The sequence below is a fragment of the Leucopleurus acutus genome (genome assembly GCF_964270905.1).
Source record: "Leucopleurus acutus genome assembly, chromosome: 10".
Taxonomy (NCBI): domain Eukaryota; kingdom Metazoa; phylum Chordata; class Mammalia; order Artiodactyla; family Delphinidae; genus Leucopleurus; species Leucopleurus acutus.
In genome coordinates this window covers 81742922-81770313 of record NC_139153.1, presented here as the reverse complement: position 1 = coordinate 81770313, position 27392 = coordinate 81742922, and the positions used below count along the sequence as shown (strand labels likewise).

At 50.7% G+C, this 27392-nt stretch overlaps 2 protein-coding genes across 2 annotated transcripts; both read right to left on the bottom strand.

The window, feature by feature from the left end:
• Positions 1 to 5319: 5319 nt before the first annotated feature.
• ATF6B (activating transcription factor 6 beta) lies at positions 5320 to 14652 on the bottom strand (the record flags this gene model as incomplete). Its single annotated transcript, XM_082848085.1, is given in 19 exon segments — positions 5320 to 5339; positions 5342 to 5548; positions 6069 to 6153; positions 6295 to 6406; positions 6626 to 6696; positions 6900 to 6981; positions 7167 to 7274; positions 7436 to 7615; positions 8068 to 8159; positions 8252 to 8437; positions 9098 to 9231; positions 9393 to 9524; positions 9615 to 9750; positions 9891 to 9976; positions 12889 to 13024; positions 13548 to 13639; positions 13888 to 13966; positions 14105 to 14184; positions 14559 to 14652. Coding segments are annotated over 19 exon segments (2100 nt in total). The 5' UTR covers positions 14641 to 14652.
• A 564-nt stretch (positions 14653 to 15216) lies between these two features.
• On the bottom strand, positions 15217 to 16652 carry FKBPL (FKBP prolyl isomerase like; the record flags this gene model as incomplete). The annotated part of the gene is made up of 2 exons (XM_082847939.1): positions 16499 to 16652; positions 15217 to 16325 (listed from the first exon to the last, which is right to left on the bottom strand). Exon 2 carries the CDS (start codon positions 16249 to 16251, stop codon positions 15217 to 15219), a length of 1035 nt encoding a protein of 344 aa, XP_082704065.1. The 5' UTR covers positions 16252 to 16325; positions 16499 to 16652.
• Positions 16653 to 27392: the final 10740 nt, after the last annotated feature.

Sequence of the window (27392 nt, the reverse complement as noted above, 5' to 3'; positions counted from 1 at the left end):
GTCTCATTTCCCCATGTGCTTTGCCACTCTGACAAGGGGCTGAAAAGGAGACTTTGGCCAGATGAGAAATATCCAGGCTGAGGGAGACCCCATCCCAGGCTTCACACGGAGGATAAAGTTCTTGCCACCCAGCTACAATCCTCACCATTGAGGAGTAGCTTGGTCAAGTCACAGGTCATGGGTGAAAGGGACGGGCAGCAGGCTGTGTGTGCCCGATTCTGCCGCTTGTGTTGGGGCACAGGTGTCCGTACCCTGGTCAGGTCCCCAGGGTCGTGGGTGTGGTGATCCTGGGTCAGGGTGCGCTGGCCCAGCACCTGGCTGTGCCCTATGCCCTGTGAACTCCCACTGGCTGAGGGCGAAGGCTTGCATGTTCCCTCGCGTGGGTGTCCCCGTGTGTCCGTGTGTCTGGGTGTGTGTGTGGCTGTTTTTTTTTTAGTGGCTTTGATGGGGAGGATGAAATCAGCTTCTTGGATAGAGCTGGGCTCAGCTTCCTTCCTCTGCCTTGGCCCGAAGCCCCCAGAGCCTGGAATAGGTAACAGCTTCCCTCAGATCTCCAGGCAGGGGTTGGGGGAAAGGAGATGAAAGGACGAAGGAGGGTCTGAAACAGCATTATGTGGAGAGAGCAGACTGCAGAGAACAGATATTCTCTGATACCCCAGATTCTAGTAATTCTAATGGTCATATCCTTTTTTTTTTTCTTTTTGGTCCTATACCCTGTCTTTGTTTTATTTATTTTTTGTTTACTTTTAAATTTTTATTTTATTTATTTTTTTGGCCACACCACATGGCATGTGGGATCCTAGTTCCCCAACCCGGGATCGAACCCACACCCCCTGCAGTGGGAGCATGGAGTCTTAACCACTGGACCGCCAGAGAAGTCCCTTGGTTTTATTATTTAGGAAGTATGGTCACCACAGGTATACTTGGCCCAGACAGTGACCAGAAGACCCTGGAGAGAAAGAAGCAAGAGCTGAAAGGACGGCCCTGGGGTGTTTTGGAAGTCCACTTCTGAGGAGAGACGGGGTGCCAGAGTCAGAGAAGGGTGCGGGACTCCAGACATTCACAAGCTCACAGGGCATTAGAAGAAGCCACTGGAGGCCTGACAGACATAATTCCAGGTTCTGAGATAATCATTACCCAAAATGTCATCCACGCCCTGGATTTCAGGCTCTTGGAGGAGCTTATGTCTTATATATGTTTGCATTTTATCAGAAAAGCACTGGGCCTCGCATAGAGCAGGTGCTTCATAAACGCCTGTCAAGGGCTTCCCTGGTGGCACAGTGGTTAAGAATCCACCTGCCATTGCAGGGGACACGGGTTCGAGCCCTGGTCCAGGAAGATCCCGCATGCTGCGGAGCGACTAAGCCCGTGCGCCACAACTACTGAAGCCCGCGCTCCACCACAAGAGAAGCCACCGCAGTGAGAAGCTCACCCACCGCAACGAAGAGTAGCCCCCGCTCTCCACAACTAGAGAAAGCCCGCGCGCAGCAACGAAGACACAACGCAGCCAAAAATTTTATAACTAAAATAAATAAATAAATGCCTGTCAATACTGAGCTGTGAAATGACTGGGAGAGGAGGGTGTGGCAAGAGTGTCTGGCAGGGAGCCCCAGGGCAAAGGCAGGGAAGTCCAGTGGTCAGAGACGGCTTGCCTTCACTGAGGTATCCCAGGCGATGGGCAGAAAGAAAGGCTGGGGTCTTAGCAAGAGCCGTCTGCATGCTCTGGCTATTCTCTGAATCCTCAGTCCAGGTGTCTTCAGCTCTGGACCTCCATCCTTGAACGAAGCTCCCAGTTCCTGTCCTACCCTCAGGAGGATAAGGCATAAAAGGTACAGCAAGGAAGGAAAGGGAAAGCCACGAAGGAGTCAAGGAAGACACAGAAGAGTAAGGGCAACTGAGGGCAAGGGCCTGAAGGATGGGGAGAGGGAGCAAAGAGAGGCCAGGGGCTGCGATCCAAGGAAGCAGTCCCAGACTCGGGAAGATAGAAAACAGTTGTACTGGGCTTCCGTTTACAAAGCCCTTCCTACACCGCAGCACGTTATTAATCCCACTTTGTGCTGAGGAAACAGAGGCTCTTAGATATTAAGGGACTTGTCCTGGGGACTTCACTAGTGGTGGTGAAGGTGGGCCTCAGCCCAGGTTTTCTGATTTCAAAGCCTGTATTCCTCCCCTCCCACAAGAACAGCCCCAGAGAGACTGAAGACTTAGGGAAGAAATAAATGAAGGGGCTTCCGGTGGACTTGTTTGAGAAGAAAGGGTGGGTGATGTGGATTTTTGAAACTTCTTTCCGCATCCAGTTTTTATGTAGATTCAGAAGAAATTGCCAAGTATAAGTCAGGGGGCGGGCAACGCTCCATTATTGAGATCTGGGGGGAGGGAGATGGTGACGAAGGGGAATGTGGAGAGAAAAGATTGAGCCTGAGATTAAAGATGGGAGAGAACTAAGAGGTCGGGGCTGAAAAGGGGGCAAGAGAGCCACAGGAAGAAGGGTTTGGACCCTTAAAACTTCCTTTGCCTGGAGACATGGGTGTAGGGCAAAGGGAGGGGGGAGGACATTTCTATCTCATGACAAAAGAAAGTCACACAATTATTTTGTTCTCTGCTCTGGGGCGGGTGGGCGCCCATATTTACCAGAGGGACCGAGGTCGCTGTAGCAACCACACATCTGGGCCCCGGAATCCAGATGTGCTATATCCAGAAGCCATAGCAGAACGATGAGGCAAACATGTGAGGCTCTCCAGTGCTGGCCCCACAGCTGGGAAGAGGACAGAGGACCGGAGTGGGGAGGTGAAGGGAGAAGGGGGGGCAGAAGGAGGAGGAGAGGGCTGAGGCGGGGAGAAGAGAGGAAGTCATGGAAGGGGACAGGGAATGTGGACAAAGGAGTGGAAAGGGCCATGGAAACGGGGTGGTGCACACAGGGTTCGCAGCAGGAGGAGATGAGAAGACCCAGAAAAAAGGAAGGGAGCAGACAGTGAAGCAGAGGGGGAGGAAGGGAAAAATACAAAAACCGGGAGAAACAAACAGGTGAACAAAGAATAAAGGGTCTGAAAGAGAAGGTGATGACTCGTGGTGGGTAGAGGGCAAAGAAAGGCAGGAAAGAAGTCTAGAGAAAAAGAAGAGGGAGAGACAGTGGGTCAGGGGTCATAAGAGGAACGAAGGGCAGACTCTGAGGAAGGAAAGCAGCAGAACTGAAAGATAAAGAGGGTCTGAGCCAGAAGGGGGCCAACAGGAGGTACAGGAGTGACAATGGCCAGCATGCTGCGGTGGCCTTCGACGGGGCTGCAGCTGGAGACCCACGTGGGCCTGAAGGGCGGCAGACTGACCTGCCTTCCCCCTCCACAGCACACCCACTCTCCACGCCTCTCCTGGTCCTTCCTACCACCCATGCCCTTGGCCAAGAGTCTGACTCTCGGTTCACACCACAGTGCCAGCTGTCCCTTGCCACTAAGCCAGAGGAGCTGTATGCCCCACCCCAGAGCACCCAGTCTGAGATGCCAGTACTTCAAGCACTTTCCTGAGCTGGGGTCAGGAAAGAGAAAAAGCGATGGGACAATGAAACAGTGATGGACCCAGATGGGAGAAAAGCGGAACTGAGGAGAAAAGGGCAATGTAAATGGAGGGAGAAAGGAGCAGGGGAGGAGAGAAAAGTGTGTCCACTAAGGACCAGGCAGCCTGCACGTCATCTTTCCTCCCCACATCAACCCTGAGAAGTAGGTAGGAGTACCCCATTTTACAGATGAGGAAACTAAGGCTCAGAGTGTTTGTTACCTACCAAGGACACCACTAACAAAAGGCAAAGCAGGGGCTCCAACTCAGGTGCTCTCCCTCCAAAATCCCTGTTCTCCTTGCACTCACTGCCTGGATAAGGCTGGAAACAGCTGGAGGGACCTTGGGACAGGAAGTGCTGGCGGAGGAGCCAGGGCTGCCCTCTGGAGGGAGGAGAGGCCTAGTTCCTGGGGGCCCTAGGTTCCAGGTTGCCATAGTTACTTGGTCTGTTTTCACCCCAAACACAGTAATGGGGAAGCGGGGGAGCCTGGCTGAACACGTGAGGTTCTTCCCGCTTTCAGCCCTCGGCTTATGGCCCGGGCAGCCCCTGTCCAGCCACCTGGGCATTGAGCCCAGGCCTAGCCCACACCCTCCCGCTGACCCAGGACGCTCCTGCAGGGCCAGGCCCGTGGTGCTGCTGGACAGGAGCTGCTGATGGAGATCCCCCCCAGGCTGAGTGAGACTCAGCCCCTCACACGTTGCCCTGTTCCCCTTCCTCCTAATTAGAAAACACAGCCTTTCCTGCTGGCCCCGTGCTCCTCCTTTTCTCTCAACTGGACTCTCATGTTTTAGTTTCCTCCAGTTTAGGGCTAAGGAGATGCTCCTCAACGTGCCCCTTCCCTCCAAACACTGCCCCCTTCTCCACTGTGTCTCCTTTCTGGGCTCACAGCCCCTGGCCCCACCTCCACTGTTAGTTCAAGCTGCTAGTCCTGGAAAGCAAGGTGGGGGAGAACCTGCAAGAATGAACAGGACCCAGGGAGGACGCTCACCCTGAAGGGCGTGGGGCCCCCTGTCCTTCCTGTTTACTCAGACACATTCTGGGAGCTGCATCCTCCAGCCTGTCACGCCATGGGACAGCCCTCCCCCACTCCCCCGCTCCCCCGCTCCCCCGCTCCCCCGCTAGACAGCAGACATACCCGCCTTGCAGGGGTGGGGATAAGGGGATGACGTGAGCTCTGCGATCACACACCCACCCCACCCCAGAGCCAGCCATGTCTTCAGTACTTGATTCTCTGAACACTGGCCCTATGCAAGTCACTTTCCCCAGAATTCCCCGTCACGAGCCAGTTAGGCAGGCACCATTCCTTCAACTCCCTCCAAGTTGTTTATTTAATAATAAAAAAGAAGATATGCACATACATACACCTGACCTCCCTCCACCTCTCCTCCTTGACTCTCAGGAACTAGCTCCAAAATGTAAAAACTTCCCTAGTCCCGCCTGGGGACTAAATTCCCACCTCCACCCCCCAAACAGAAACAAAAGAATAAAGAGTGTACAGGAGCCCACCTACCCCAAAACTTAAGCTCATTCAACACCCTCAAAGAAAGAAGCAGGGACACGGGGTTCACAGAAGTGAGAGGAGCCCTATATTCCAAAAAGGGGTGAGAAGAGAGGAAAACTTCCCCGCACCTCCAAATAAGTGCTTAACCCCCATACCCTGTCTTTCCTTTACCAATTGCCCCCAGCCCAGGGATCAGGAAAATTCGAAACAGTCCCACTTGGTCGCCCCCACCCCCTGCCCCCCAGTTCTAAGTCAGTGTGAGTCGTAGAGGTCAGGGATGATTGAGGTAGAGGGCTGACGGGCGGCCTGGTGGGCCTGGCTGGCTGCAGAAGCTGGCAAGGGGCCACCTGTGGCATTGCCCGGGCTTGAGGACGGCTGTTTTCGGAGTGAGGGGGGCACCGTGGAGGTCTTGATGTGGATCACCCTGGTGTCCATGACCTCACACTCGATCTGCATCATCTCCTCATAGTCTCCCGGGGGCCCCCGGCCTGACAGGGTCTCTGTGAGAAGCGGGGAGTTAGGGAAGAGGAGAAGGGGGAGACAGACAGAGAGGAGGGGTCAGAACAGTAGAGGTGGACAGCGGGGGAAGGGCAGTGACGAGGAAGCAGAGCCCCAGTGGGAGTTAAATGAGAGGGGAGGGAGGGAGTTGGTGCAGGGAGAAGGAAGGAAGTCGGGGAAAAAATGACACTGATGAGTGTGAGGTCACAGGGGAGAGGACAGCAAGAGAACAAAAAGAAGAGTCCGGCGGGTTCCCAGCCCACACCCCTCTGCCCAGCACACCCTAAGCAGTTTCACCTAGGGAGGACCCGCACCCTCATCTTCCTCCCAGCAGTGTCCTGCATTTTATTTTTCTATCCAGTCATTTCTGGCTTCTTCTCACCCATGCATCTAGCATCTCTCTAGAATTACCACTCCTGTCCCCATCTCCCCCCTCAACTCCTCATGCTGGGTCTCCCCACTGGAACTTCCTTGTTCCTCAATTTCAGGACCCCTCCCCACACTGGGCAGAGAAAGAATTACCATTGGGGGCCATGGCGGGCATCACCAGGGACATCTTGGGCCGAGAGGTCTTGTTGTGGCTGATGGCTGGGAGCAGCAAGTGGTCCTGGGAACAAGAGGGGCCAGGCTGGGAGGGTGGAGGAAAAGATGTTGACAGGCTCCCCGGCCCTACTCTACAGCCTCAACCTGCAGGCAGACTGCTGGGGAACCCAGGGTGACAGGGATGGGGCCAGGAGGAGAAACTCACCCTTCGGAAGGAGACAACATAAAATGTGTCTTCCCGTCGGTCAATTGCATCCAGGAACTCTGGCTGTGAACGGTCTGGTTGGCGATATAGCTGCAGCTGGCCCACAGCATCCCTAGATGGGCAGGGAAACGGGATTGGCGAGGAACTAAGCCCAGTGCCCAGTTCCCAGTGCGGAAGGGGGAAAGGATGAGAGAAAGACAGGAGACCCCCAGGGGATAAGGGGAGCATCACGCCATCGGTGGCAATGATGACGAGCACAGGACAGCTCCTTAGGGTATAGCTCTTTAGAGTGGAACCTCACTTAACAAATAAGTGCCCCCCCAAGACTCACCTTTCTGGGGGCCCAGGGGGTTGGGTGGGGACTGCCTTAACTGGAGGCGACTTCTTCCATAGCTGAGACTTCTGGAAGGAGAAGTATCTGAGGATTTGAAGAGGGTGGAGGGAAAAGGGAAAAGAAACAGACAGCCCCTGGGAGCTGACGCCACCGCACACCCACCCTCCTACTGCCCCCAAAGCCCCATAACAAGATGCCCTCTTAAAATCCCCAGGACATTCAGCCCTTGTTTTCAAGTGGCTTTCCTTGAACCAGCCCCACCCCCTCCTACCTGTCTCTCCTGGGGCCTCTGGGGCATCTTCCGCCGGCCTCTCTGGTGGCGCTGGACCCAGCCACTCAGCTCATCAGCAAGCCTGGGGAAGCAGAGGACGGGTAAAACCTCTGTGCCAGGCCAAGACTCCCACTCTCCTCGCCCACACATAGGAGGGGAGAGAGAGGGCACAGAGAGCTGGTGCTTCAGCACACAAGGACAGCCAGGCCGTCTGCGGAGGCGGCTCGGGACAAGAGGGAAGACGCCCCGGTTGTGAATGCCCCACACCTCAGGGACTCGGTCCTGTTGAAGTGCCGGCAATCAGAGGAGAGGAAGAGCTGGTCCAGGTCTCTCAGTAGCAGCTCCTTGGTGCCCCCAGGGAAGGCTGTCAGGTTCCTGGAGTGAGGCAGGGACGAGGCAATGACCTGAGGCTGCCCAGTGCTCTCCCATCAACGGAGAAGGTCATGCTGGCAAGAGAGCAACTCCAGCTCCCCTCAAAAGGAAAGGTCACTCTGGGGGAGAAGACACACTCAAAAGAGACAGGGCCCTCTCCTCACCTGAAACTTGGCTGGGCCGTGGAGCTGGGCTGGGTCTCCTTGGGACCCTGGGAGGGATGCTGGGGGTGCTCGACTCTGTGAACTGGCTCTTGCGCCGAGAACTCCAGCAAGTGTCTCTGGGGTCGAGGCTCCTCTCTGCTCATCCGAGGAGAGATGGGAGCTGGAGGAGGCTCACTGATGCTGTGGATAGGAAAGGACAGAGCACGAGGAAGAATTCCAGCTTTACTGAGGGGCTAGTTAAGGGGGAGGGCTCTACAGATAGCCCGCCTGGTTCCGATCTGTGCTACAAGACTGAATCTCTTCATCTGTAGGACGGAATGAGAACAGTCCCTACTCATCGAGCCAGAAAACATGAGGAAAGGAGAGTGCTTAACCAAGGGCCCAGAACTCACTAAGCACTTAATAGTCACTATTTTTATCAACGTTCTCACCACCATCTCCTCCAGGACATAACACTTATGAGAGCAATGAGGGAACAAGAAGGGACTGACTGGATACACCCACCATCAGCGCCAAGGACATCAGAGCTGTCTGTGTGCAAGTAACGAAAGTGACTGTGCCAGAGCAGGCAATCGGGCAGCCGGGGGCTGGGCTCCACCCAGAAGGCTCTGGGGAGGCAACGAGTGTCTCACCTGACAGGCCCAAAGTTGAAGGCAATGAAGAGAAGGAAGACCATGATGCAGACCACCTTCCTGTTTCCAGACCCTAACTTGAGCTCGCTGTTCTAAGATGCAGAGAAAGAGAGAAGCCAGAGAGGGGGAGTCATTCCAAGGAGCCCGTACTCCCACGGGTCTCCCAAGGACACCCGGGTCTCACCTCAGCCAGCAGGGCCTCCAGCCGCCGGCGGAGGGCAGCATTCTCCCGCCGGAGCTGCTGGTTGTCGGCCAGCACAGCCTGCAGCCGAGCTTCCAGCCCCTGCAGATACTCTTTCTTCTTCCTCCGGGACTGGCAGGCCGACTCCCGGTTCTTGATCATTCGCTGCTGCCGCTTCAGCAGCTTTGCCTAGGCACAAAAGGGTCAGAGAGACAGGGAAAGAGGGGAGGGAGAGGGGCATCACACCCTCCAACTCCAGGGACCGATCACTCAGAGCTCACAGGGGCCTCTCCTGCCTTCCTAACCTCTACCTACAGAGCCAGAGAGAGGTTCTTCCTCTCTGCCAAAACATTCCAGGGAAGGGGCCCTTCTCTCAACCACTCCCTAATGCTGCTTCTCAGCACTGAGAGAAGTTAGACTATAGGAGGAACTTCCCCCATCCTGGTTCTTCTTGGAACCTCAGTTCCTTTCCTTGATGGGTGGTCTTCCTTCTTCTCAATTCTCCTTTTTAGGACCCGAAGTTGACGCTTGCTAAAATTAGAGAACAGTTTACCTGGTCTTCCCCTAGGAAGCAGCCTCCCTCTTCTCTAACACAGGATGACTCCCCTGCCTTTGATGTACTAAGACCACGCCCACTTCTCCACCTGCAGGGGTAGCAAACCCAAGGATCCTAAAACTACACGGAGTAGATACTCATATATAAAAGAGGTCCACGTTAACCTTCAGGACCATCTTACGGGCCTGCTTCCTCACTTTTTGCTCCCTTCTCACTCCACAGTTCTCTCCCACGACAGTTCTCTTCTCTTCCCATTACTAGCCCTACTCCTCATCTCCCCAGTAAATGCTTACATCCACCTCAGGCGGGCAGGAGTTCCCAGGCATAGGAGCTGGAACAATGCTCTTCCTCTCAGGCCGTGGAGCAGGCGGGGTCAGTCCCTCAGGCTGGACTCGAATAGCACCTTGGATGAGAACAACTGGGGACACTGGGGCAAGTGGACAGGAGAAGGAGGTCAGAGAGCTGGAAGTCAGGTGGGTTCATTGTGTCCACACCCACACCTGAGCACCCAAGTGTCAGGAGGCTCAATGGCTGTGAGCCCCCTGAGAAGGTCAATCCAGGCCACCTCCTTCTCTCCTTCTTTAGTACCTGGGGGTGGCTGGACAAGGGGCTGCAAAAGGACAGTGGTGCTGGGAGGCACAGCTCTCGGCGGCATCGGGACAGTGGTTATCACCACAGGTTTGGGCTGCAGTGGTGGCTTCCGGGCGGGCAGGGGTTTGCCTGAAGGAAGGTGAAAGGAAGGAAGGAAGAAGAAATGTCAGGACTATAGGCCTCTTGCGAGAGACTCCAGGTGTCAGGAGGCCTCATTACCTGAGGAGCCATCAGAGGACAGGCCCATGCTGATCTGGACAGCTCCAAGTGGGGGGCCTGAGACATCCCGCAAGAGACACCCTTGAGGGGATGGGGACTCTGTCTTCACTTCCAGTACCTCCTCTCCTATAAAAGCCTACATGGGGCATTCCAGAAGATATGTGAGTCAGGAGGAGTGCTGAGGAGACGGAGCTGAAGAAAAGAAAGCTCTCACACCTCTGAGAGCCAGAAAGAACGCACCGGCGTGCTGGAGGGAGGAAGGAAGTGGATGCTTACCTGGTTGGGGGACTCCGCAGAGAGCAGGGAAGCCTCTGAGTTGATGGAGGAAGATGGAGAGACAGGCTCTATCTTAATCTGAACATCTGCGGGGCAGTGGGATGAGACAAAAAGCTGGATATCAGACAAACACTGAAGGAGACGAGGGCTAAGATGGGGAAATGGAAGACATGGTCATTTCTCCTTGTACCTGCAAGGAAAACTCTTCTGGCCCAGGAGGGCAATCCAGAGGAGGGGCACCATGGAGCTGCTAATCTGCTGCCTCTCCTCCTACCTCTTTACCCAGGACTCCCTTTCTCCTTCCGTGGCCCCTATCAGTTGTTTTCACCGCTGCTCAGCTTCCCTCAAGGCTGTCCCTGTGCTTCTGCTCTCCCTCTTTCTTCCTCACACACCTTGTCCATTCACATGGAGGAGGCCCAAGCAGGAGGATTCGGCAGCATTCGTAAGGGCCCAGATTCCTGTCTGGCTGGATTTCCACCTCATCCTGGCCCAGCGCGATCACGCATCGCCACACTGACAACTGCCCAGTCTGCATCTCTACCCTTGACTGCCCCCCTGCACCGTGATCCTGACTCCCAAGCTGCCTGCTGGTCACTTCCTTTCTCAAGCCTCGCCGTTCACCCAAATTCAACTGGCCTTAAACAGGGCTCACTGCTTGTCCCTTCATACAGATTCTCTTCCTTCTGTCAGCCTTCAAAGCTCAGTCACCTCTGAGCCTTCATGGCTTCTGTTAAACCTATCTATAAAAATAAAAAACAAACAAAGAAAAAAAAAAACCTATCTATAAGACCTGTTGATTGCCCCATGGAGGTGAACCCGTCCGAGGGCCAGATTCAGTCCCGAGGTCAATGGTCCGCTACTACCTCTGGTCCACAGCACGCATTTTGATACTTAATTATATGATTGCCACTACTGCTATTTCAAAATGTCATAACTACTTATATATTTTGATAGGTAATACAGTCATATGATACAAAATCCCAAAGGAAGGAAGGGGAATTCAGTGAAAAAGAAATTTCATTCCCTTCCTTGTCAACCGGACACCCAGATCCCCTCCTCAGAGGTGACCACTGTTTGAGCTATTAACCATGTGTTATAAACCTCATGAAACTCTTCAAAAGCAAGGACTATGTCTTATGCTTCATGTCTATCAAAGTGATGGGTAAAGTACAGGCCCTCAAAAAATACCTAAATACCAGGGGAGACTCTGACTCCAAAAACACTATCCTTTGCAAAACCATCAATAATCTTTTTGCTGTTATAGACTTTTCAATCCGTATTTTGTTTGTCCTCTTTGTAACATTTAATCGTATGCTGGATATGAGCTGTTTGTCCCTCCAAACCCACTCTCCATCTTTCCCTGCCCTACTCTGAGGCCCGGGGGAAAACATGAATGGAGTGCACCTTGGGGCTCTCTTGCCTTCTAGCTTCTGGTTAAAGTTCAACCAAAGGGAGGCGGTGCTAGGAAACCCTGAAGTCGCTTTGAAATCAATAATCAACATGGGGGCTTCCCTGGTGGCACAGTGGTTGAGAGTCCGCCTGCCGATGCAGGGGACACGGGTTCGTGCCCCGGTCCGGGAGGATCCCACATGCCGCGGAGCAGCTGGGCCCATGAGCCATGGCCGCTGAGCCTGCGCGTCTGGAGCCTGTGCTCCGCAACGGGAGAGGCCACAACAGTGAGAGGCCCGCGTACCCCCAAAAAATAAAATAAAATAAAATAAATAAAATAACCAACACGTCCCACAATGAATTCACCACGTGCTCCCTGACCAGCGGGCTCCTGCTCCTGCAGGCTCTATCCAGTGGTCGGTACCCTCACCCACCGGGTGGCTGCCCTAGCCAGAAACCCAGGCACACTCTTTCACCCCTATCTCTCTTCAACGCCCAGGGGGGTCACTGCACTCATCCATTCTAATTCATGCTTCCTCAAATCTGCCTTCTTCTCAGCAGCTGAGTATCTTACTTGATTAACCGCATGAACCTCTTTCTTGGTCCTCCTTCTGCTTCCAGTCCTGTGTCTCTGCAATCCACTCTCTACTCTGCCGCCAGAGTCCTCTTCCTAATAATATTGCTCTCCTGCTTGACTCTTCAAAGGCTCCCAACTGCCCACAGGAAAAAAGCTAAGAGTCCCTTAGCAGGGTTCCTACCTGGCCCTGCAGCCTCTGCATCTCCTGGCCCTTCTTTACTACCCCACCTCACATCCTCTCTAAAGAGATGCAGGTTCCTTACAAACACAACCAGTCCCCACGTTCTCCTTCTGGCTAATTCCTATGTGTCCTTTGAAACTCGGCTCAGGAAACCCCTCCGCCTAGAGTACACCCTTGAGCCAGCCCCAATCAGGTGAGAGGCCCCCTCTTGTGAGCTTTCAGGGTGCCTGTGACAGGCTCTATCCTAGAATTAGTACACCTTACTTGGCTTTCTTCCCCCCACCACACTACAGGGGCCTCAAGTCAGTGTGGTGGTTAACGTGTTCTTCACCTTTGCAACTCCAGCACCGTGTCCAGTATCTGGCATGGAGTAGCTGCTCAATAAACATATAAGAGTAACTAAACTCAATAACGCTTTTCAAAACAGCACAAACAATGTTACTTGTAGAATCCAGGAGTTGGGTATATGGTATTCCAACTTTTCTGTACGTTTGAAAATTTTTATGATAAAACCTTCAGGGGGAAAGTCACATAGATAAAAATGCCCTAAACTGTCTGCAAGTTTATGCAAAGCAACAGGAAGTTAAATCACACAACAGGTGACTAGGAACAAGAAAAGAAAGAAAAATCATCCCCATTTCTTCCGTGCTTCGCTGGCTGTGATTTCCTGAAATCCTCCCTCCCGCTCCCGGCCTCTCTCTTGGTTATCTGCCATTTCTCCTCGCCACCTTTTCCTCCCTGTCCTGCTGACTGCACTCCCGCTTCCCATACACACATGCGCGTGCACATGTGTACACGCATACATACACTCTACCTTGGTAAAGCCTGAGGATGGTGCAGGCTGTTATTACCTGAGGCATCATCAGAGGTGGGGCCCACATTGATCTGGACGGTTTCAAACGGGGATGTTGGATCATCTCCCAGGAGGCAGAGTGAGGGTGTCAAGGACTCTGACTTCACGACCAGCACCTCCCCTACACCAGAGGCCTGGGTACGAGTCAGGGTAAAGCAGGGGGGACAGAAACAAGGAAAGAAAACAAAGGACGTGTTGAGAGTAAGAGCAAGAACAAAAGCTTTCGAGCTTACAAATCACCAGTTACTTGACATTCATACTCAGCATCTCCCTAGGCTGTGTCTGGCCCCTGGTTCTCTCTTTCTATTTTATTCCTGGGAGGGGTGATAAAGTCTCATGATTTCAAATATTGCCTTCGAGTGGACAACTTGGACAAGAAAAGTTCCAGAATTCTCAGCAGTTAACAACTCTCTTCTTCCCAGGCCCCCCGTGGCTGCCACATTTCTCTGTATATTAAAAAACTCCACCTTCAATTCTAGACAACCAAAGAATGGAAATGTGAAAAATGAGGATATAAAAGAAATGGCAAAGGCAGAAAAGAAGCCCCCCACCAACACCCCATGACTCGCAGCACACAAATCATTTCCTCAGCATCTATAGGTGAAGTCGAGGGAGCTGAGTCCCTGCCACAGACAGTAGGAGGGAGATGACTCTCACCTGGCTGGAGGGCTCTGCAGAAAGGCGCGAGGATTCAGAGCTGAGGGAGGAGGAAGAGGAGGGGGAGGATGGCTCAGACTTCACCTGAAGATCTGGAGAGAAAGGGGTTAGAAAATAACCTGGAAGCAGAGCCTGACAAGAGTCCAAAAAGTGCCCAGGATTATGGGGTAAGGACCCCTCACTGGGGCAAGGGGGAACGAACACATATAAAGAATCAAAGAGGGAGAAGAGTACACAGGCAATCAGGTGGAGGAAGCGTGAGGATAAGAGGAATTGCAGTTTCTGGGAAACAACGGAAGCTCAGGGTTTCTGGATGAGGGAATCACACAGGGTAGCTTACCTGGGAAGATAGGCAGAGAGTCCCAGGGGGGTTCAGGAGGGCTGACATCCATCCCCAAGTCCAGGGAACTGCTGTCAAACTGAATAAGGGAGGATATTAGATGGCAGGAGTGTGAGGATGACGGGTGGCTCCAGATGACCTCAGGCCGGGGGATGAGTCCTGGTTCTGCGACCACCCTCACCCACCAAGCGTAAAAGACCAGGCTGGGGAGCGATACCGGGACATCCTGCTCCGGGCAAAGGAAGAGCTGCGTCTGCTCCTCGGCCACTTCATCCAGGCCGGTGTATAAGGTGCTGTCTGCAAGAGGTGCGGAGGGTCGGGGGGTCTTCCGGTAGCGCAGCCTTCGGATCCACACAAAGCCCTCGACCCATCCCTCATTGGCTCGGCTCGGCCAGACCCACCGCCCGCCCACTTGAAAAGTGATATAGCCAAAAGAACTTCAGCCCCTCCCTCCCCGATCCCGGAACAACTCCATATTTCCGCAGGAGCGGAGGTCTTCCCCAACTCCCGCATCCCCCGAAAGCACAACTAGCCTCCCGTTCCGCCCTCCTTCAGGTGGTGCATTCCGTATTTGCCCAGCCTTCCTCCTTGGGCCTCCGCTTCCTCCTGCGTGCCTCAGGGTCACAGTACGCCACAGCCCTTTCCCCTCCCCGAGGCCTCACTCCGCGCACCCCAGTCCTCCGGGCTCAGCAAATTGTCGGTGAAAAAGCGCGTCGGGTCCGCAATCTCGCTGAGGAGCATCAGCTCCGCCATCTTTCCCCCCCGCCCCCCGCAACCATGAGACGGCTCCCAAGGCCCGCCTCTCCCCATCATCAACTAATCAGTTGGCTCTTAAAAAAAAGGGGGCGGCCCGGAAGCTCTACCGACCAGTAAGAGACCTGGGCACTGAGCACATGAGTCAATAGAAGAGGAGGCTGTACAGGCCGGGCCAATGGGAGTGCGGCAGGAGGCTAGCACCTCCGCAGCATCGGGCAGTGAAATTTGCGCATGCGCCAAACAGGACGCAGCCAGACAGCGCTTAGGAAATGGAGCTACCAGGTTTTGAAGTTTCGCTGTCCCCCCCCCGCCAGCGTGTCCTGAATTTAGAAGTGTAGACGGCTTCTATTCATCTTCGGAGATAGATAAGCCCCCCAAAACATAGCACACGTGACCATATGGCTTTTTAAGGGTAAAGGGGGACACTGAGACCACTGCTACCTCCCCTAGGAAGGCAAAAGCTGAGAGTGGGATATGGGTGAAACCCTCCCTCTGGGCCCCCCCCCCCCCCAAATCTCACAGCATAGACCACACTTCACAGGTTCCTGTTTCTTTTAAGGTTTTAACTTTTAATCAGCCAAACATCTTGCGCAGTCCCTGAGCCAGCCCTGCATCCTGTTTCTTTCCCTGAATGATCACCTTTCCCAGCTCCTCCTGGGCTGCCCGGTTTTTTGGGTCTACCGCCAGCACCTTCTTGAGGTCAGCAGTTGCTTTTTCCAGGTTCCCAAGAGCAGCCTGGGCAACCCCCCTTCGGTATAAGGCCTTTAAATGGCCAGGCTCCCGTTCCAGAACCCGGTCACAGCTCTGGGCTGCCAAATGGGGCTGCCCTAGCAGCAACTGACAGGCAGCCAGGTTGGCATGAAGGACAGTTCGTTCCGGAGAGCCAGGTGGGGGTAAAGTCAGCAGCAGCCGAAGAGCCCGTCCATAGCATCGGGCAGCCGATTCAGGGTTCCCAGCTCGGAATAATTCTGTGCCTCTTGCACGTTCTTCCCTGGCCAGGGCCTCCTTCTCAGTGGCCTCCAGTTCCCAGGAGTCCCGGCCCTTGGTGAAGGAGGCCAGTGTGAGCCTGACAGGAGGTCCAGAGCACCCAGGGAGCTGAAGCTCTGCCTGCTCGCCTTGACACATGGACTCCAGGCATTTCTCTATGAGCTCCCCCCAGGTTTCTTCCCTCCATGGGCCTAACCCCATAGTTAGCTCTGTCCAGCCCTCTGGCAGCCCTGACCCCAAAGTAAATCCAAAAGTCTGTACCCAGCAGCGGGAGCCCAGCTTGGGTTTGTCCAAGCCACGGCCACGGATTATGATCTTCTTGACAAAGCTCCCATCCGGACAGTACCAGAGATCAGAGGCTTGAAGGGGCTCTGGCACCTCACTGGCTGAGCCATGAGACTTAGAGTCTCCTTCAAGTCCAGCGGCCAGTTTTTCAGTTTCTTGAGGATTCTCTAGAATTTGGCTGTCTGAATCTGGGCTCACTCTGAGCTCAAGGATTTCAGTAGGAGGGTCTCGGGGCTGCTGCCTAATCTGAGTAGTTAAATCAAGGTTATTTTCCCATTGTTGCTGCGGTTGAGAGGCGTCCTTCTCTCCCACTGGATTGACTGGTGGCGTCTCCATTTAGGTGCCTGGTCCTTTCCAATGTGGATAAATAGTTTTGGTCAGAAAGGGATGGACCAGGTTCAGGTCCGCACCTGATTTAAAAAAATAAATAAAAATAATGTCATTGGCAGGAATCTTATTTAGATTCCTTTCTCGGCTCGAGCCTCCGTTCCAACCCCGAACTAACCCAGAACTATAAGTTCCACAATTCCCTGCGGCTTGGGTAGCCGTCCCAACTACGGACACCGATCGAGTCAAAAAGTACCTGGGCGGTCGAAGCGCCTCGCCTGGCGGCAACAGCCGGACCCTTCAAATCACCTCTCTTTCCGAAGCTAAGTGATACTGAGGTACTGTCCTCGGAGTCTTGCCCCAGGCGGAGAGGACGGTCGGGGGTGGTGGTGGGTGGGCAGGGGACAGCGGGACAGAGACACTGACGGCTAACCCTGGAGCCCGCGAGACAGCGAATCTAGTTAAAATCCTGGCAGCCAATCGGGAGGAGGGAGAAGTCAGGTTAGCCCGCCTTTTGGACGTGACGTCATTTCCCCCACACGCTCACCCGCCACACCTCCGTAACCGGGAAGCTCCAGGCCTTAGCAACCGAGCTAGGCCAAATCAAACCTAACTAGGCGAGGTACGGCTGGCCAGGCTGCTGAGAGTGAAAATCTAGAGAAGGCCTGGAATGGGAGATTGGGGCGAATGAGAATATAGCGGGGAGTGGTGGAGCTGGTGTCACACGGCAGCGACCAGTCCTTATATCTGGCGACCTCAGGCCCACCTGTGCTATTCTCCTTGTTCCTGCATTCGGGGCTCCCAGCCAGAGTCAACCCGCCTGCTTCTTCGCCCATTCAATCCAGGGTGCTTCAAAATAAAACTTTTCTCCCCAACCGGCCCTATTCCCTTAGGGGACCACCTGAAGCTTGCCTTACCTTTCACCCCATATTCATTAATGCCTTTCAAGCTCTTCTTCCTCAAGAAATCTTAGACAGTGCTTTTCAAACTTTGATGTGCCTACACACTATCTGGGGAACTTGTTAAATTGCAGGTTCTGAATTAGGGGGTCTAATGTGGGCCCTGCAATTCTGCATTTCTTTTTTTTTTTTAATTTATTTATTTTATTTATTTATTTTTGGCTGTGTTGGGTCTTCGCTGCTGCACGCGGGCCCTCTCTAGCTGCGGCGAGTGGAGGCCACTCTTCGCCGCGGTGCATGGGTTTCTCATTGCGGTGGCTTCTCTCGTTGCGGAGCACGAGCTCCAGGCACGCGGGCTTCAGCAGTTGCTGCACGCAGGCTCAGTAGTTGTGGTCCACGGGCTCCAGAGCACAGGCTCAGTAGTTGTGGCGCACGGGCCCAGCCGCGCCGGGCATGTGGGATCTTCCCGGACCAGGGATCGAACCCGTGTCCCCTGCACAGGCAGGCGGATTCTCAACTACTGCACCACCAGGGAAGCCCCAATTCTGCATTTCTAACAAGCTCTTGGCTGCTGCTGAGGCTGGCCATGGACCACAGTTTGCATAGTATGATTCTAGAATAACCTCATCCCATTCTCTTCACCCTTTGGTCTGTGCCCCTTTAGTTTGTCATATATTTTGTACCTATAACTGGTATAACCTGCTCCACTGGGCGACCCGTGGAAAATTTGTCCTCCTCTTCCTAATAAAACATGTAGGTCCCCTTTGTGATTCATGTTTGCTCATCCAGCTCCCTGCACAGGCTGGGCTACCACAGCTCTTCAGGGAAGGAGAATCCCACTCTCCGTCCTCACTTTGGCTCCCTCTTCAGTTTGCTCTCTAACACCCGGCCATTGTGCCCCAGACTACAAGGACCATGCCGGGACAGCCAGGAGGGGAGGTAATTTCATCATTAGCCACAGACTTGTGTCAAAACAGTTCTCTCCGTTTTGTGTTGCGTCTCAGATCACTAACTTAGACTTTTTTTTCTCAAGTTTTATTTCTAGGTTCTGTACTCTAGTAACCTTAGTCCACTGCAACTAAGGCTAAATACTCTGATTCTTGGAATCCTTATATTCCTATTGAAAATTAATCTACCTTTTCTCCCTCACTTTTCCCTGTTGCATTTCAGGGATTTCTGGGAAAGGCAGATAGTCTAGAATGAGTCGCAAAAGATTTGATTACATCCTAATCCCTGGACAGAGATTGCTAATTTGTATTATGTGTGCCTTAACTGAGAGGTCCACTCCAATGACCCTTCAAAGATTAGCTTCTCTCAATGAAAAGAAACTGTACTCTGTTACAAATGTATTGCTTTGTAATGTCTCTTACTCTTTTGTGTGTGTATGTTTCAGTTCCAACTGAACTGAAGAGGCAAGGACCTTGCCTCTATTTCTTTTGTGTTTTATCTCCTTCTTCATTCATTCATTCAACAAATATTTATTGAGCACTTGCTATGTTCCAGGCAGGATGTTAGGAACTGGGGATACATAGATGAATGAGACAGAGACAGTCCCTGCTCTCGTGGAACTTATAGTTTGGCCATGGAGAATAAGTAATTACAGTGGTATGAAGAAGCATGAGATGCTATGAGAGTGAATGAAGGATGAGGGAATATCCCTTGAGGATGAGACATTTTTGCTGCCATCTAAAGAATGAGTTAGAACTGAACCTCTGAAAACACACCAATAGACCCCATACTGAGAAACGCTGAATTAAATGGTCAACTTTATCTCCTTAGGTAACCCCTTGTCACCATCTGTGACTATATATAAAAACAAACATAGGCATCAAACCCCTAAAAACAGTAATCCAGGGACTTCCCTGGTGGTTCAGACCCCATGCTTTCAATGCAGGGGGCGTGGGTTTGATCCCTGGCTGGGGAACTAAGATCCCACATGACTGTGTGGTGCTAAGCGTGCTATGCGGTGTGGGGGGAAAGGGGGGCGGGGGGAAGACAGTAATCCAAATCATCTAGAATGGAAATATTTTTATTTTTAAAAAGATGACCCAGGGGCTTCCCTTGTGGTCCAGTGGCTACTAAGACTCCACGCCCACAATGCAGGGGGCCCGGGTTTGATCTTTGGTCAGGGAAGTAGATCTCACATGCCGCAACCAAAGACTCCACATGCCACAACTAAAGACTCCACATGCCGCAACTAAAAGATCCCACACGTTGCAACAAAGATCCTGAGGGCCACAACTAAGACCTGGCACAGCCAAATAAATAAATAAATAAAACAAAACAAACAAACAATAAAAAGATGACCCATTAAAATGAAAACACAAAAGTTAAGTTTTATAAGAGGACTGAAAAGTCCCCAGAGATGACATTCATGGATCTGTAGATTCCCCTGGGTCTCAGCTTGAGAAACACAGGTCTAGGAAGGGGCCAAGATGTGAAAACTCAGGAATGGGAAATAGCATAGGCTGTACCCCTAAAGTGTTAACTGCATGAATATTGACTGACTCTCACAGATTGCTCTCTCCCAGTTCCCTGCCCCTGAGTCCTAGTATTCTACAGCTCAGTTCTCTGGAGATAGTCACCAAGGAATCCAAAAAAAAAAAAAAAAAAAAAAGAAGGGAAATAAGCCTGGAGGATTATATCCCCAAGCCTGTCTAGAGAACATGGGATCTCAGAGGATCTGGCCATATTCTGCTCCTCTCCTTGCCCTACCCCATAAAGGCATTGTTTTGCCTTCATTATAGATCTAATCTGGTGACTTCCCTGGCAGTCCAGGGGTTAAGACTCCACGCTCCCAATGCAGGGGGCACAGGTTCGATCCCTGTTCGGGGAACTAAGATCCCACATGCATGCCGGTGCAGCGGAAAGAAAGAAAGGAAGGAGGGAAGGAAGGAAGGAAGATCTAGTCTGATGGCAGAACCCAAGGAGAGGTTCAGGAGCTGATGCAAGGTAATTTGTGAGCTGGTGGTTGTTCCATGTTGTCTCAGCACACACGGAGCATATGACACTTGCCTTCTAAATGGGTGAAGTAACATTCTGTAAGCAGATAGAGTGGGGGGGGGTCCCCAGAAGAAAAGAACCAGATAATAGCTTTTTTTTTTAAATTTATTTATTTATGGCTGCGTCGCATCTTCGTTGCTGCGCAAGGGCTTCCTCCAGTTGTGGCAAGTGGGGGCCACTCTTCATGGTGGTGCGCGGGCTTTTCCCATTGCGGTGGCTTCTCCTGCTGCGGAGCACAGGCTCTAGGCACGCAGGCTTCAGCAGCTGTGGCGCATGGGCTCAGCAGTTGTGGCTTGCGGGCTCTAGAGCGCAGGCTCAGTAGTTGTGGTGCACGGGCCCAGCTCCGCCGCATGTGGGATCCTCCCGGACCAGGGATCAAACCCGTGTTCCCTGCATTGGCAGGCGGACTCTCAACCACTGCACCACCAGGGAAGTCCCCGATAATAGCTTTTTAACGTAAGAGAAGCCATTTTAGGCCTAAACCATTTTGTGATCTAAGCCTTGCCACAATGCTTGCCCTTGAACAGGTCTTAGTATTAATGATCTTAAGAAATAACAATCCTTGGACTTCCCTAGTGGCACAGTGGTTAAGAATCCGCCTGCAATGCAGGGGACACCTGTTCCAGCCCTGGTCCGGGAAGATCCCACATGTCGCGGAGCAACTAGGTCCGTGCACCACAACTACTGAGCCTGCGCTCTGGAGCCTGCGAGCCACAGCTACTGAAGCCCACGTGCCTAGAGCCCGTGCTCTGCAACAAGAGAAGCCACCGCAAGGAGAAGCCCATGCACCTCAATGAAGAGTAGCCCCCGCTCGCTGCAACTACAGAAAGCCTGCGCACAGCAACAAAGACCCAACGCAGCCAAAAATAAAGAAAGAAAGAAAAAAAGGAAGTAACAATAGCAAAGATAATAAATCAGTTGTAAAGACTCCCAGTTCTGTTTCAATGATAAGAATTAGCCAGAAGCACTTTCTTGAGCCATTTTGCAGAATTTAACACCCCTCATAAGCGCTCAACCACTAGATCAACTAGCACCTGAAGGATGCTAATGTTTCTGACCCTAATGACTTCAAACTAAAGCTTGGACTCTGTTGACCTTTGCCCCAATTCTGCGCTCAAGCCCCTTCAAGAATATGCATACTATGCCCAAGCCCCTTCATGAGTATGCACCCTTAGTTGAAAACTTCCACAGTTTTGCTGTTTGAGAAGACACTGCTTTGGGAAAGATTCCTGGTGTTCTCCTTACTTGCTGTAAGTAATAAATCCTTCTTCTACCTATCCTTGGCTAGGTTGTGTCTTCTGGCTCAACACACCAAGAGGTGAACCCAGTTTGGGGGTAATAATTCTTTTCTTATCTATTCAGTAACCCTTACTGAGTACTCAGGATTAGTCAGTGAGACATGGAAATAAATACAGAACTCCCCATCAGTAGGCTAACAAGGGTAAAGAGTTATAGTTAACGAAACTCCAGATGCAAGGGCAAAAGTGATAAGTGGAAGGGAAGCTATTTCCAACTGGGGGTGATCTGAAAATGTCTCCAAAGGGTTGAGCCTTGGAGGATGGCCATAATTTTGACATGTAGAGATTGAAGGGATTTATTGCAGGTGGAGGAAGCAGCACAAAGCAGGAGATGTAAGGAAAGGAAAGCCACTTTACACCCATGCTATTCATCTCTGGCTTGTCAATTTCAGCTTCTCCTATACCCATTCCTGCTGCCCTGTCACCAGGCATCAAGCTGGTTGGAACTTTTTACACCCTCACATTCCCCTGAATTCCATACTCACCACACGGAACCATATGCTGCACTTATTTTCTGCCATTTAGCATCAGCATAAGAGACAAAAATTCTAGCTTTCCAAAGGCTAAATCCATTTCCCCTTCTGTTTAGCTTTGGTGGTTTCTGTGGTTTTTAGTTCTGCTGGGATTTATGTCAGAATAGGTCCTCTCCCCTCTCGGTTCCCAAACCATTTTGCTTGTGCTTCCCTTATAGGCAGAGATTTCAGGCAGGATGAGGTAGTGAAAGGCAGCCTTTTCCACAGTGAAATGTTTAATTATAAGAGCTGGTCTTTACCAACACCTGACCACAATACCAGACATTTCTTTAAGTGTCTTATGTATATTACCTCATTTCTCTTCACACAGCTCCATGAGCTACTTATTCAGTCATTCAGCAAATCTTTACTGAGGGCCTCCTCTGTGCCAAGCACTGTGCTAGGTTCTGGGAATAAGGCAGTGGAAAAAAGCCCTGGATCTCTTGCAGTTTATATTCTAGTGAAGATAATAGGCAATAAAAATCAACCAATAAAATATAATGTCAATTTTGTACAAGGTGGTGTTAGATAAATAACTACACCAGAAAGGAAAAAATAAAGTAGCAAGTGCTATGAACACAATGAAGCAGGGTAAGGGAATGGACAGAAAACGCCCCCAAGTGTGCATGGTGCTGTTTTGAACCATATGACAAGGGAAAGTCTCCTTGTGGAGGTGATATTTGTGCAAAGACATAAATGACATAAGGGAGCAGGCATGCAGATATCTGAAGGAAGAGTGTCCAGGGTGAGAAAAACACAAGCGCAGAGGCCCTGAGGCAGGAAGGAATTAGATTTTTATGCTAAATCATAGCAGCTAGAAGAACAGCAAGGGGGCCAGAGTGGGTGAATCAGAGTAAGCAAGGGAAAGAGTAGGAGGGGATGAAGTCAGAGGTGGGGAGAAGCCAGGTCAGGTAGGCCTCATGAGCCAAGGTAAGGGTTTTGTTCTAAGTGTGATCGGGAGCCGTCAGAGGGTTTGAGCAAGGTGAGTGATATCATCTGCTAAGTTAAAAGATTACTGTGGTCTCTTCATGAAGGAAGGACTGTATAAGGCAGAAACCCAATTAATCAGAAAATCCAATTAAGGGGCTAGCCAAGGGACAATGGTAGCACAGGACCTTGGATTAGGGTGGAGGACAAGGGCCAAGGGCAGAGTCCTGAGGCCCTCTAATATTTAGGAGCCTGAAAGAGTCAATGAAAACTGAGAAGTAGCAGCAAATAAGGAACTAGGGGACACTTTCTTAAGCTGGATCCAGAAAGAGTAGAAGTGAAGAAAGCATTTCAAGGAGGAGGGAGTGATCAACTGTGTTAAATGTTGCTAATGGTTCTAGACCAGAGTTTCTCAACCCCAGCACGTATAGGTTCCAAAGTAATTAAATGGATATCTTGCAGCTTAAGAAATAAAATCTTTCTGCTATTGTTGACGCTCCCTGTGTATCCCTCTCCACTCAGAATTCTCCTGGGGGAGGGGCGGGTGGGAGAGGGATGGATTGGAATTTGGGGTTAGCAGATGCAAACTATTATATATAGAATGGATAAACAACAAGATCCTACTGTATAGCACAGGGAACTATATTCAGTATTCTATGATAAACCATAATGGATAAGAATATTTTTAAAAGAATGTATATATATATATATATATATATGTGTGTGTGTGTGTGTGTGTGTGTATAACTGAATCATTTTGCTGTACAGCAGAAATTAACACAAAATCAACTATATTTCAATTAAAAAATTGAAAAACAAAAGAATTCTCCTCCTGTCATGAGGTAACCACTATTCTGAACATTGTGCTTTTACTACATAGGTGAGTAGCAAAAGAGTTTTTGGGACTTCCCTGGTGGTCCAGTGGCTAAGACTCCATGCTCCCAATGCAGGGGCCCTGGGTTCAGTCCCTGGTCAGGGAACTAGATCCTGCATGCCGCAAAGAAGATCCCGCACGTGGCAACTAAGACCTGTCACAGCCAAATAAATATATATATATATATTTTTTTAAAGAGTTTTTCTCCCTTATTCTCAAAGATGAGCTGTAGTATTGCAGCATGTTTATATGGTGATGGGAATGTTTCAGTAATGAGGGGAAAGCTGATTATGTGGGAGAGATAGGGGATAATTTCAAGAGTCCCATTTCTGTGCAGGTGAGAAGGAATGGGATCCCAGCTCACAGATGGGATGGGGGCAGTGAGCAGGTCATCTTCTCTGCAGTAACAAGGGGAAGGCATTGAATTCAATAGAGATGCAGGTGGCCTGGTAGATTTGGGGGTGGGACCATGAGGAAGTTCTTTTCCGACAGTTTCTATTTTCTAACTGAGATAGGAAGAAAGGTTGTCATCTTATGAAATTGTGGTCTCAGATTTGGGGAATGTGGGAAAATGCAGGCTTGCAGGCCACACTGAAGGCGGAAAGGAAGCGAGACCAGTCGGTATGACTGTGTGTTTTTTCCCCAGACACATCAGCTCTTGGGTGCAGGTGTGGTGCAGGCAGAGCTGGATTTAACCAGGGATAAAATGTGTTGAAGGGAGAGGGACCAAGAATACAGTGCAAGGCCTGAGAGGAAATTACAGTGTTGAACCTTGGGATCTGCAGTAGGTATTGAGGTAAGTAAAAAATGAGGGTATCTAGCGGCAAAGAAGAGTGAGAGAGTCAATGAATGGGAGGTCCAGGTGGGGTTGAAGAATTTTTGGAACAGGGATACTGAGTGAAGGAGGAGGGGTGACATGAAAAGACTGAAGAGATTTTGGAGGGGAGGCAATTATTTGTGGTAACCAAGTCAAAGATGTGACACAGGGAGACAGTGGCTGGGGAGGGGAAACATCATTGGAGTTGAGGAAGGGAAGGAAATGACGAGGGTGCTGTATAGTTATCTACATGGATACTGAAGCCACCAAAAATAATGAAATGGCAGAGGTAGATGGTAGAGAGGAATGGTAGAGAGTAGATGGCAGAGAGAAAGGCAGTAAGCTAGATACTGAATCTTCAATGAGGGTTCAACAGGAGAGTGATGATCCAGAATCGATCATGGGGGAATCAGAGCTCCCAATAGCTGTTAGAGGGTCCAAAGACTCTCCTCCTGGAGGATAGAAGCTCTGTTGATAGGAGGACAAGAGCCACGGGCATCCTTGCTCTTGGAGGGGGTTGAGGTAAGGTAGGAGGAGAAATGAATTGGAATACGCCTCCGAGGGAGAAATCTGAGTGAGGTGATGAGAGCTTGGAGAAGTCATTTTCATTCACTTCTTTCTCTGCTTAATTCCTTTCCATTCAATTGAGTTCAAAGATTGATAGAAGAGGTTTTATCTGTGAGGGTCTGAAAACCAGAGATAAGCCAGATTTGGCTCCTGCCTTCAAGTAGCTGACAAGGTAAGGTGAGGACATCAAGATCTCAGCCGGAAGAGATGGGAAAAAATCCAGATAAAGTGAACAATGGATATGTTTTAGACCCAGATACTTTCTCCTAAAGAAATTTGCTCTAGTTGAAGCCACACCTTTCGGCCTCTCCTCTCTGCGGTGGTCCCCAAAGTGCCTCTAAGCTTGTGATTCCCAACCTTGGCTGGGATCCCGACCTTTGGAATCACCTGGGGATGTCTTTAAAAATATTGACGCCTGAGTCCCAAGAGATTGTGATTTAATTGGTTTAGGATGCGACCTGGGGTTTGGGATTTTTAAATGCTCCCCAGATGACTATAATGTACAGCCAGGGGTAAAAATCATGGCTCCAAGGAATGCCTGGAGCTATGTTCAGAAACCCACTGCTTTAGTCCAACCCTTAATAGAGAGAGATTCCCTCTTGCTGGAGTGAAGGGGTCAATTGATCTGAGCCTTGAAGGATAGGTACATTTTAGCCAAGTGAAGAAGCAGATGTGAAGGGAAGGAGAATATCGTGAGCAAAAGCTTAGATGTGGTCTGAAACACATGACAAGCAGCAAACAATTTGGTTTGTAACAGGCAGAGATTGGAGTAAGAGGTCTTAGATTTGAAGAACAGCTGGGTAAAGACCTGAAGTGGGAATGGTGAATAGTACAGTTTGGTTCCAGAGAAAGCTGGATGATTTCAAATTATGGAAGAGGTTGAAGGCCAGATTAAAATTGTGTAACCGGGTGAGTAAACAATAGGGAATCTTGAAGGGCTTTTGAGAGGTGTGTTAAGGGGTTGTGAAAAGTGTGTTTAGGGAGGATAACCTGACAGCAGTGTCAAGGGAGACTTGAGGTAGGGAGAGGTAGGAAAGGGGAGCTGTTGCAATAATCCTAGATGAGGTCATTTTTCCAGCAAGAGTTGGGAAAAAGTTACAGATTCAAAAGACATTGTGATGGCAGAATTGACTGGGCTTAACAGCTCACCAAAAGTAAAGGCAGGAAGGAGGTGGAAGGGGCGTCACGTTTTCAGATAAGGGCGCCCAGGAAATGGTGCTGTCTACAAAGGTAGGGAAGCAGGTTTTCAGTGGCATTTCATCTGTTTGGTTTGGAACCTGCTGAGTTTAGAGAACCAGCAACCATCCGTCCAACCATCCGTGTTCCACAAGCACCAGAAGAATGTCTGCCTATAAATACATAGGTTGCAGAATGTCTTAGTCAATTTGGGCTGCTGTAACAGAATACCATAAACTGGCTGTCTTATAAACAACAGAAATCAATTTCTCACAGTCCTGGAGGCTGGGAATTCCAAGATTAAGGTGCTGGCAGATTCAGTGTCTGGTGAGAACTCCTTCTGGTTCATAGACAGCCTTCTTCTAGCTATGTCCTCACATGGTGGAAGGAGCAAGAGAGCTCTCTGGAGTCTCTTTTATAAGGGCACTAATACCATCCATGAGGGCCTACCTTCAAGACCTAATCATCTCCCAAATGCCCCATCATCACATTGGGGATTAGGCTTCAACAGATGAATTTTGGGAAAACACAAACATTCAGTCTGTAGCAAAGAAGCATCTGGTTACAAATGACGTCTGAGTTTGGAGTGGATGAGATTTTTTCAAGGGAAATTCTCAGAGAAGGGAAAAGAAATCCAGATATAGATACTTAGGGCACATGGGAGGGTTCAGAGAGGCAGTGTACTGTGAAAATGCCATTGATTTTGGCTCCTGGTAACTTTTGGTCATTGCGTACTGTTTGAAAGAACAATTTCAGTAGAGTTGGGAATGGAAGCGCATTTCAAAGGGTTAAGAAGCAGTGGGTATGAAAGAAAGACATTTCTGACAACAATACACCCTATTCAACAGGGGAAAAGTGAGTAGGTAGTGAGGAAGTGCAAGCTGCAGATGTCAGTTCTTTTTTCACGAAATTGGGTCCGGAAGGCACATGAAACCTGAAACATCCAAAGGAGAACCCATGATTTCCATACTCCATCCCATCCTCATCCCATGTCTCCTATCACAGTGCATGGCTTTCCTTCTAGATTATAAACTTCATGAGCTTCAGTGTTCATACCTGCTGTCTCGGACAATGTTT